Below are 11,539 nucleotides of genomic sequence, written 5' to 3'. Positions count from 1 at the left end.
CTTTACAATCTATCCACAGTTTAAAATGGAAACAGGCCCAAAGCTCTGAGAAAGTTTTACAGCTTTTGCACGTCTTAAAAAAGAAAAACACAGGAATTCATTCACTGTTCTCAGTTCAGGCAGTATCGTGTGATCACAGATTTCCACTCTAACATCTGTTGTTTATTTGCTGATGAGTAAAGTAACAGTGTGAACTTTCCTCTCCTCTAATCACCCAACATTTTCCCCCAATAGCTGTGAAACAGTCACTAGGTGGCGCTGTAGTGTTAACTATCTGACACAAACTCACAGTGAGGTAATGTAAGTGGAGTCATTTGACATAAAGTGATATTAGAAAAAAGATTCAATTTAACTCAATTTCAATGAAACATCAACTATGAAGATCACCAATTACCAATCAGGAAGTTTTCCATACATTATTTGAAGCCCTTTTATTTACTTATGGTCATAATTAGTCATCTTAAAGCAGAAGTAAGTGGAATGTTTGTGTTAATATAAGTCTTAAATAGTTATATCTTCCGACAGCAATCACTTATATAGAGTGTTTGGTCTGAAACACGGGTCTGTCAGTCACTCTGCTCTGCTGTAAGCCGAGGAGAAAACTTTCCTTGTATCCTACAACCTTTATCCAATGAGGAGAGAGAACGGAGAACCAAGAGATGTGCATGAATGTGGTGACGTAGGGACGAGGGCGGGGACTGCTAACTCCATCGGCTGACAGGAAGTTAGCCAAAACGACCGGATCGCTTACTTCTGCTTTAACTTGTCTGGATGACACATTTTTACATCATTTTTTTTTTCAGAATATTAGTTTTTTACCAATATTATTTTGTACTTTCAAATACTTTAAACTATTTTTTAAAATTCATATCATATTTATAATCTTTTTTCAAAAAATAAATGTACACTATTTAATTGAATCTTATTTAGAACCATATTTTTTATTGTATTCTATTCTATTTTGCATTCATATTTTTTATTTCATGTCATTTTTCATTATTATTTTTATTTTATTTTCATTTATTTTTATTTTCATATATTTTTGATCATATGTGACCTGTGTAGCCTAAGTGTTTTTCATTTCATTTTAAATGTTAGGTTTTTGTTTATATCGTATTTTTACATTATGTCTTAATCGTGTTTTAATTTAATTTAATTTTCCTCTGCACTGTCACTGCCAAGCCCTCTATCCTCTCCTCTTCTTCTCTCTCCATTAACAAAAAAAAAAAGTGCTTCCTCAGCTGAGGGCGGGGCCAGGCGGAGCCGCGTTCACGTCGCTCCAGGCGCGCTCCCGGGCCGTGTCTGTCTGCCTCAGTAGCAGCAGTTCGCCGCCGTGTGAAGTTGAGTGTCTCCGGCGCGGTGCTGCGGTTCTTTGCCGTCACTCTCCCCCAGCTCCAACATGCGTCTCCGCCTGCAGACATGGGATTTACCCGCTCTGAGAGGAAACTAACCACCGGCTCTGCTGCTGCTGCTGCTGCTGCTGCTGCTGCTTGTGTCCGCGTCCAGGGCTCCGTCAGCCGGGGAAACGGCGCAGCGATTTGACCAAACACCCACAGATTTTTTTTTTTTTTTTTTTAATTTGAATTTTTCTAACCTTTTAATTCATTTTCCTTCCGTTTCATTTATGGACAACAGACGCTCCGAGTGAGACTGTTGATCGTTTCTGCTCGCAGCCGAAGATGGAGACAGTGATGGAGAGGGAGTGCAGCGCGCTGGGGGGGCTTTTCCAGACTGTCATCGGCGACATGAAGGTAACACGAAGCCACAGTGATCATTGCATCTGATTGGTGATTAAAATCAATGTCATACACACACACACACACAACAACCGCATGAAATATTCACGGAGGGCAGCTGGCTGCAGCAGCACGCCCTGCTCTGTTATTGCTGCTGCTGCTCCTGTTGCACTGACCCAGGAACAGCCTCCAGCCTTTTATTAGAGATTTCCAGAGATGATCATTAATTTGCTAATTATGCAGGAGGGAGGTGGAGGTGGAGGTGGAGGTGGTGGGTGTGTTCATCTCGGCTTCTTCCTGGTAACCAAACACTCCCGTGACAGTGACGTGCACATCTGACAGGGTTTTAATCAGCAGAGTGAAGTAAATGACTAATTAATGAGTTAATGATAAATGATGGACTGATCAGGTCAGGATCTTCTTCTTCAGCTGCAGTGGAAGACGTCGCCTTCAAAATAAAAGCATGAACTTGTAGTCATCTTTAATCAATTAGTGACAAGAGCTCCAATGATTGATCGATTGGTTTAGTATGAAGGCAATAAACTGGCGATAACTTTGATCATTGACTTGAGTTTGGATGATGTCACATATTCTATCATTGTTGATCAATCAAGCTGATTCACTGATAATTAAATCAATTCTTATGTTAATTTATAAAAAAAAAAATAGCTGTTTTATTTCAAAGGCTTAAAGTTAATTAATTGCTAATTAAGAAGTGACTAGTGTCAGCTCTTCATAACATGCACTTAAACACTTATTGATTATCTAATTGGTAGTAGTGTGGATCAATGGTGTCAGTGTATTAGTCTGGATGGTGGTAACTTTTATGGGTCTACAAGGTGTGTTTTGTTGTTTCAGAGGCTGGCAGGTGTGTGTGTGTGTGTATGTCAGGGGAGGGGCACACACACACACACACACACACACACACACACATGAACACCTGTTTCTACGGTGACATAATAACAGACAGGTGTTTTCTCACAGGTCGGTTTGCCACACCCATTCCCTCCTCTTTTTCTTTTTTCCTCTCCTCCCGCTTCTTACTTCTCATCTATCTCTTCTGCTCTTCCGCTCTTTGACCTCCTCCTGCTTTTCCTCTCTTCCTGTCCTCCACCCCTCTTCTTATCCATTTCTTTGTCTCTTTCCTCCTCCACTTTCTCCATTTTTCCTTCTCTTACAATTCCCCTTCCTCTTCTTTCTCCTTTCTTCTTTCATTTCCTACTTGCCTCCTCCTTTTTTGCCTCTTTTCCCTCCTCCTTTGCCCTCTGCTCCTCCATTTCCTCTTCTTCCTCCTCCACTTTGTACTCCTTCGTTCTCTTGTTGGTGGATAACAGTAGAAACAGGTGGAGTTTGTTTTATAAATATTAATTCACACCTGTTGTTGTTGTTATTATTGTTGATCGTTGCTAACTGCTGTTAATAGAGTCTCTAAAGATGGCTGACGTGTCTCCACTTCCTCCCACTTTACTAACATGAAGCCAAATTTTCCTGAATACGAGTTCTGCCATCTTGAGTTGGCGACATCATTCAGTGAACAAGGTCCACACACATCTAGCTGTCAATCATGACATCACACTGAGACACACTAGTTGCGTTTCCATCCACCTTTTCTTATTCGCATTTTCAAAAATTGCGTATAAAAACTTGGATGGGAACGCCAGAAATTTGAAAAAAGGCAGTACATTCGCAAAGAAGTTTTTACGCTTACGATCGGCATGAAGAGCTGTGGTGTCGGCCATCTTTATTTACGCACAGACATTGACACTTACGTCCGAACTTCGAGTATTTGTACCTGAGCATTTTCAGAATATTACAGTTAACTACATTTACTTCGCAGCTTCAATAATTAGCCTCTTTTCAGGTTAAAATTGAACATTAATTCTTTCCAACCTTTGTCGCCTCTACAAAAATAAACCGAGTTCAATAGTTCTAGCAAAGAAAATTTTCCTGATTAAGCAAGGCACGGCATCTACATTTATTTAGCGCATTTCATATCAAGGCAGCTTAATGTGCTTTATATAAAGATAAAACATTTTAAAAGAACAGCATAAAAACAAACATTTTTTAAAAAGAATTAAAAAAATTGTAAACATTAAACATAAAGTTAAAAGCAAGAGCAAATAAGAATAAAAAAGACAGAAGTTTAAAGTTCTTAAAAGAGCTCAGCCATAAGCACATGAAAGAGAAATGTTTTTAAACTGGATTTAAAATGAAATCCAATTATTAAAATGTAATCCAAAATTAGATTACATTTCTAAAGTGGTTTAATTTCAATGTTTAAGCCCCAAAAAATGGAAAAGTCTCCTATGTTTTACCAAAAAACAAAGATTAGACAAACTGACACTAACCTATTAATGTTCTCATGACCTCTCAGATTGACCTGTTTGGAGGTTTGCAACCACCACTGACTGGACTAACATTTGTAACTTGCAGTCCTACATCAAGGCCAGTGTCAAACAACATAGACCAGACTTCAGAAGAAAAACCCAACAAAATTTATAGTAAACAATCTGGATCTACTGAGCACACTCATCCCAGGTTCCCGTCCAATCCCTCCACTAAATTTGGTGCTATCCAACTCAGCAGCTTTTGCAATAATCCACTGGAAACAGAACCAACCGAGGTAATAATCTCAGACTTTCACACATCTGATGATACTTCCGCTGCTTCTGATTTTCAATACAGGATTGTTTTTTGTCTTGTAGCCTACGTTTACTCTCTCGCCATGCCTCCGCCATGTTCTTTGTCTTTAATCAATAACTGGATGATGTAGATTAAATGAAACACATGCAGCTGATTCATACGTGTGACGTGTCGTGCAGACAGTCGGGCAGGTTTTCCTCCATCAGCTCAGACGTGTGTGGGTGGAGGAGAGATTTCACTGTGTCACTGTGGATCAGGCTACGGCCGGCTGTTGCTGCTGCTGCTGCTGCTGCTATAGTTGTCTCTTATATACAGTAGGCTACATGCACACGTCTGTGTCTGTGTTTGTGTAACTGGCCTTTATTCGGGCCTCCGGGCCTCACGTCGCATTAACAAATCAGCACAACGAGGAAATGTTGCAGCCGCCGGGTGAATGACGGCAGGTTGAAACCTTCTTTGTTGACGCTGTTCTCAGAGACGAGCTGTGAAAGAGTTGAACTTAAGAACCCAAAACATGAGTTTCCCTCAGAACGTGTAAGAACCTGCGAGGCGCCGCTGCTCGGTACTTGACTCGTTCTCTGTATTTTTCAGACGGGAACTTTATCGCATTATGGGCCAGCGGGTTTTGAAGGATGAGTGAACGAAGTGATTGCCAATAGATGAAGTGGTTCTGATATAGATATTGATTTTATGTCATGCGTCTGTCAGTATAAGATCTAAGATTGTTTGTTTTCTAGTTTCCTCAACTGTATTTATAATTTTTTGTGTGTTCTAGTCCTTTTTGGTGATGTTACAAGACATCTTGCTACTTGATCAAACTTGATGATCCATAATTGATCAATTATTTGATGATTGAGTTTGCATAAGGTACATGTTGAATCACTTTGTGATTTCTTTTACAAAGTCAAATCTGTTTTAAATTGACAATAGTCATAGATTCAACCATTTTCGTATATTCCTCTCAGTGGAGTCGAGCTGAAACGATTGATTGATTGATTGATTGATTGATTGATTGATTGATTGATTGATTGATTGATTGATTGATTGATTGCAAATATTTGTATTAGGGACTAATTTTAAGTTGGCAGATTTATTCATTTTCCTCTGACACTAAATTAACAGTTTGTGGGACGAATGAAACAGTTAAAGAAAAAACGTCAAGAAGGATTCTGGGAAATTGTGACACATTTTGTTGTTTTTGGACTGATTGATCATCTGTTTGGTTAATCAACTGAACACAGAAACCAGACAGTGTTTACCTAAAGAAAAAAATGAATACAAAGTGTTCTTTTGGCGTCAGAGCATGTGAGGCTTTTATTTTGAAAATCACACAAAAACGGTCCCAATTAAAACCGAGACTAAACGTGAGCTCAGTGTTTTACGTCCTTAATGAAGTAACCGTGTGAAGATCCCGTAGCTCGGGGGCTCGTGTTTGACATCATCATGACATCACAGCGCCACCCAGTGTTGCTGTTGTCTGTATCCACGCTGTGTGTTGCGTGTGTCTGGCTGTGTGCTGCTGCTGCTGCTCATCATCCAACAGCATCATTGTGCTGGTTCCACTGAAGCAGACACATTACTGTTGATCCGTTTAAGTGGAACCGATCTGCATGTTTTTCCCTGGAGGAGAAAACTGGCTCATCCTCTTTTTCTTTCGTGAGCTGCTTTACACCGAGCTTCACATCTGTCTGACGACGAGACACAGAACCGAAGCTGCTGTGGCGTCTTTACAGTGATTGAAGCTGCATCAAACTACTGTTGGTCCATAAAAGGGGCCCAAATAAAGCAGAATATCACCTTTTGTAAATGCAACGCTTATATTCCCGTCTCTTATTAGCTCCAGTTTGGTCTCTACCAACCTCTGTCCATCTGTGTTTGAAGAATTGTCACTTATAGGTCATAGTTTTGGTTCTTGGTTCAAATACTTAAATGAATGCAGGTTGTACATGCACACATGGCTTAGCAACGTGGATAACAGTAATATAATACTTTTTTTATGTGAAAATGTGCAGTTTGAGTGAGTTTTGTGAAGTCAAATAAAAGCAATTGTTGATTGATTGCATATGGTTGATGCAATGTTGGCTATATGAAACATTTTAGACTGGCTCTTTGCTTGGAGAAAGCACAAGACACATTCATTTATTATTTTCCTCTTGTAACAGTATAGTTGATACCTTATTTTTGTAGCTTAATTTATCGTATGCTTCTATTTTTGCTGATATTAAAGCAGAAGTAAGCGGAATGTTTGTGTTAATATAAGTCTTAAATAGTTATATCTTCCGACAGCAATCACTTATATAGAGTGTTTGGTCTGAAACACGGGTCTGTCAGTCACTCTGCTCTGCTGTAAGCCGAGGAGAAAACTTTCCTTGTATCCTACAACCTTTATCCAATGAGGAGAGAGAACGGCATAAAGGGGCGGTCCTCTCTGTGTGTGCAGCCAAGGGATGCGCGTGAATGTGGTGACGTAGGGACGAGGGCGGGGACTGCTAACTCCATCGGCTGACAGGAAGTTAGCCAAAACGACCGGATCGCTTACTTCTGCTTTAATATAAATGTGGGGTCGACCAGACTGACAGGACACATGCTGGTTAGATTCAGGGCCATAAATTACACCATATGATGCACTTGATTATATAGGAGATAGATAGATAGATAGATAGATAGATAGATAGATAGATAGATAGATAGATAGATAGATAGATAGATAGATAGATACACATTACATCCATTACAGAAATCTTTCAAGAGTTATTATTTATGTTTAATCTCTGACAAATTAAACTTTAAAATTTGTTATTGGTACTAAACAGCCATGTGTTTTGTGTGTGTGTGTGTGTGTGTGTGTGTGTGTGTGTGTGTGTGGCGAGTCTGGTGACATCATTGTGGGTCTTCACAACTTCAAAGAGCTTCCTGAGGGTTAATATTTGGCTTTAAGGTCGAGGTTATGAGATGTTAGGAGATGCATTATGTCAACGAGTGTCTCAACAGCTGAGGCGAGACAAGAACCTGTGTGTGTCTGTGTGCGTCTCTCTGTGTGTGTGTGTGTGATTTAAAGTGGTGTATTAGCATTGAGATCGCCATGGAAACATCACGGACAGAGCTGCTGCAGCAGGCGGTGGTGTCCCGGCCAAATGGGTCACACTCCGCTCTGTTTTTGTTTTGTGTTTCTCCCGTCTCTTTTATTCATTATCTGACGTCAGCCGAAGCTCTGGCGACGTTATAGTGAGGTTTCTTATCGATCTGAGTGATTCAGCTCATTTACTCTGAGCCAGATGTGAAGAGGTGTGTGTGAATGTGTGTGTGAATGGGTGAATGTGATGTACTGTAAAGCGCTTTGGGTATCGTTCAGGTATAGTAAAAGCGCTATATAAATACAGACCATTTACCATTTACCATTTAGGTCTTTTACTAACTGCTAAAAGGAGAATTTAAAATAACATGCAACAATTTGATCGACTATAGTCTTTACAGTTCAACCACAACAACCATGATTTCACCAGTTTGTGGCTCAGGAGGTAAAGTGGGTCATTTACTAACTAAACCAGGTTTGATCCCTGGCTCCTCCTCCTCTGATGTGTTCAAGTGTCCTTGGACAAGACACTGAACCATTCTGATGAGTGAGTGTGGGTGTTGATGTGATGTGATGTATAGGACCAGAGCAGCTCTATATACAGTGAGTGCAGTCCATCAATCATTTACCTCAGGAAATATACTGCATAAATATGTAAACAAATTCATGAGGAGATCTGTATGGACAATGTAAGATTTCAGGCTGCACTTGTAAATAAGAGTTTGTTCTTAATTGCTTGCTTGGGTACATAAAGGGTAAATAAGAAAAATAAAAAAGATTCTGTGTGTGTATATGGTTAAATATAAAATGTATTTCATCTTGTATGATACATTTAGGATAGATTCAAGTCAATCATTTAGTTACGTAAACATAGACTCTAAGGGCAGAGGATGTTGTTATAAGGCTATGTAAAGCCCTTTGAAAATAGGCTATACAAATAAAACTGCCTTGCCTTGCCTCTACATCATCAGTCTTGTCTGTTGTTAATTATATTTCAATTAAATATGATGTTTATATTTCTTTTGAAAGGGATTAAATAGATTGGTTTGCTCTCTAAGGTGGTTAGCTTATAGCCACCATAACTCTATTCAAAGGTGACAAAATGCTGTCGTGTCATATGTGGGATTAGTGGGAGTGGTGTCTCCTCCAAGAAATAGTCCAGCATGTGAAATCCTGTCAAATCACAATCTGAACAAAGGAGATTTATATATTGTGAGCTGTTTTTATGTAAAAAGGCTGATTTCCCAAATTGTTGAACAGATTTATGTGCTGGTTCCTGTGTAGCTGAACCCTCCCTCCAGTTTCCCCTTCGTCCACACCTGCCTCATATTTCTGGTGGTGATGCACAAATACATCCATCTTTAGTGGCCTGAAGCTTCTTCTTTTTTTTGTCATTATCTTGAAATCACAGTCCTGCTGGAGTGTGAGGAATCAGATCTGTGTCTCTATCTCATCAGATCAGTGATAAGGAGGAAACAAACAGGGATTTCTCTCTGTAAATCCTGTGCAGTCGTTCACAGAGCCAAACAAACAGAGCGGTGCATTCCTGAAGGACCAGCAGGCTGCTGCTGCTGCTGCTGCTGCTGCTGCCTCCGGTTGTTGCCACGGTGACAATTTATGTCCTCAGTGACTGATAGATGCAGTGGCCCTGCCCTCGCCTCAGAGTGTGTGTGTGTATGTGTCCGAGAGAGAGAGAGAGAGAGAAGAGATACAGTAACAGAGAGCAGATGACTAATGAGTAATAAAGAGCAGGAAGATAAAATGACACGAGGGTATGAGAAAAATGGAAAGATAGTGTGTGTGTGTGTGTGCTTGCGTGTATCAAGAAGGAGAAAAAGGTGTGTGCATTGAATATGAAAGAGACACTGAGAGAAACAAAGAAAGCAAATGTATGAACCTGAAAAGTGTGTGTGTGTGTGTGTGTGTGTGTGTTTGGGTGAGCATGCATGCACGTGTGACCCTCCCCTCCTCACAAATCCCCCTCTCTGAGTGTCTGAAGCCTCTCTGCAGCAACAGCAGCAGCAGCAGCAGCAGCAGCAGCGTAACCATAGCAACGGTAGCCAGGCGATGACGCTGGGCATCACTCTCACAAACAGAACGAGGCTGAACACACCCAGCTGCACTGGCAGAGAGGAACGACACACACGCAGACACACGTACACACACAAAAAGGCGACACCCACAAAGTGCAGCTGAGGAGTGAAGGTGTGTCGGCTTCAGGGAGGAAATATTAAAATACAGATTCACAATTTAAAGTGCTACAGCGTAATATTCATATGATTATCGTTGAACTGTGCCTCTCTGCTTCCTTTGCTTCTTTACTTTGATGTTAAATTTTGTATGAAAACGTTTGTAACTTTGGAGTAGACTCACTGCGACTGCTCTGGCTCCACTTCAGAACATATTTTTGCACCAGACACAGATTTAGTTGTTCGTCGTTTCACAGCATACGTGGGTCTTTTCTCCTAATCTGCATATGGCATGTGAGGACTGTGGTATAAGATAGACATGAATAAACCTTCTAAGCAGTCCATCAAACACATGACTGATGGAGGAAATGAAGCAACACCTCAGTTTTTTGTTGCTTACACCAGCAGCACAGTGATTTCTGCTTTATTCTTTGCTATTAATTAGTATGGGCTGTGAATGGAAGGCAATCTGTTAAATTCTCACTCACAGCTGTACTATAAATAATTTGAAAAGGCTTCCAGTTCTTTGCTTGTGAACAACTAAGATCCCACTGATAATGCTGTTTTAGCTGCTTGCTTATTTTGGAACAAGTGCACAACAAAACCAGAACAAAGAAAAAAAAGAACAAAATTGCCCATTTTAGTAAAATATCGTGGAATATATGGAAGCGTATCTGCACCTTTATTCAAATGGAAATGCATTTGGCAAAATGGCAATTCAATGTGCAATTTTGTCATGTCACTTTGTATTTGTTGGGTTAAAAAGTACAATATTTGTGTCATCTTGCAAAGTAATTTCAGAATTAGTTTTATATGTTAAGTTACGTTTAAGTTCATGTTGACGTTTGGAGGATAGTTTAAGGACGTCAGTAATTTTGAGTGCTTACACTCTTGGAAACAACGTCTTTTTCCTCCATGATGAGTTTTTAACGGTCGATTAACGGATTAGCGTGGTTCGACTCGGGCACTTAGATTTTTTTTTTTTTTTTTACCATTAGCTAAAAATGTAAATGTTTGTGATTCAGCTCTTTCAAAAATAAGTTGGTTCATTGTTGAGAGTTTAATAATTAAAAATTAAGTAGAGATTAACTGTGTCAGTCAAACACCAGCCCTTTTTTTCTTGCCAGCGCGTTCATTCCCATCGCTTCAGATGCGATGCTTCGTTGTCAAGGTAAAACAGACCATGATATGACATGACTTGTTTAACTTATACACAGTTCACAGTGGGAATTAACGCCTGTATGATAAAATAAAGAGGCTTAAAAACGTGACAAACTAGTAACGTACTGTAAATAATCTTAGCAAGTTCAACTTTGAATCGCACAGTAGCTGGAAACGTTGATGATTACATCACATTTGCTGTCTCTATTGTAGGTTAACATCTTCTATGTTATTGCATGGATCTGTTATAATTATAACAGAATCATGTATAATGTTTTATATTAATATATTATATATTACATTGAAATAATGTATTATATTCATACAATACATCCATGTGTTATTGGTATTTAAACATAAAAAAGTAAGTCAGGTTATACATTTAAGGTGACGATAATAAGCAAGGCCTATGTGACAGAGTTCTTGTCATCAATTTAAATTAAAATAACATAATTTCACGATTTATTAAGCATGTAAGAGATAATTTTAGATGGGAATATATTGGCGCATAGTGTGATTCCTGTCTGGTCTGTCATATCAATGTGGTCATTATTGAAATGAGTTGGGAACCCTGCACTGTGATTCTGATAAAATTACACCAAAGAGTTTTTATTCAGGAGGAGGAGGAGGAGGAGGAGGCAGGTTCATGGTTTATTATCACTTTCAGATTCAGCAATGTCTCTTTTCATGTTTCAGCTCTAGTTTCTCCCAGTTCCCATGTGCAGCAGCTTCACCGA

At 39.6% G+C, this 11,539-nt stretch overlaps 1 protein-coding gene across 3 annotated transcripts in view; it reads left to right on the top strand.

The window, feature by feature from the left end:
• Positions 1 to 1,305: 1,305 nt before the first annotated feature.
• The window catches only part of LOC146978190 (protein MTSS 1-like), a 70,730-nt gene continuing 60,496 nt past the window's right edge, over positions 1,306 to 11,539 (top strand). For all 3 annotated transcript variants that reach the window (XM_085790901.1, XM_085790900.1, XM_085790903.1), the window contains exon 1: positions 1,306 to 1,751. In XM_085790901.1, the coding sequence (XP_085647027.1) occupies positions 1,680 to 1,751 (72 nt within the window). In that variant the 5' untranslated portion in view covers positions 1,306 to 1,679. The remainder of the gene's footprint in view (positions 1,752 to 11,539) is intronic.

Source organism: Trachurus japonicus, chromosome 11 (genome assembly GCF_045865225.1).
Source record: "Trachurus japonicus isolate A0001 chromosome 11, Traja_1.0".
In the NCBI taxonomy this organism is placed as follows: Eukaryota; Metazoa; Chordata; class Actinopteri; order Carangiformes; family Carangidae; genus Trachurus; species Trachurus japonicus.
Note: the sequence above shows the minus strand (reverse complement) of the source record. Positions and strands in the feature narration are given on the sequence as shown.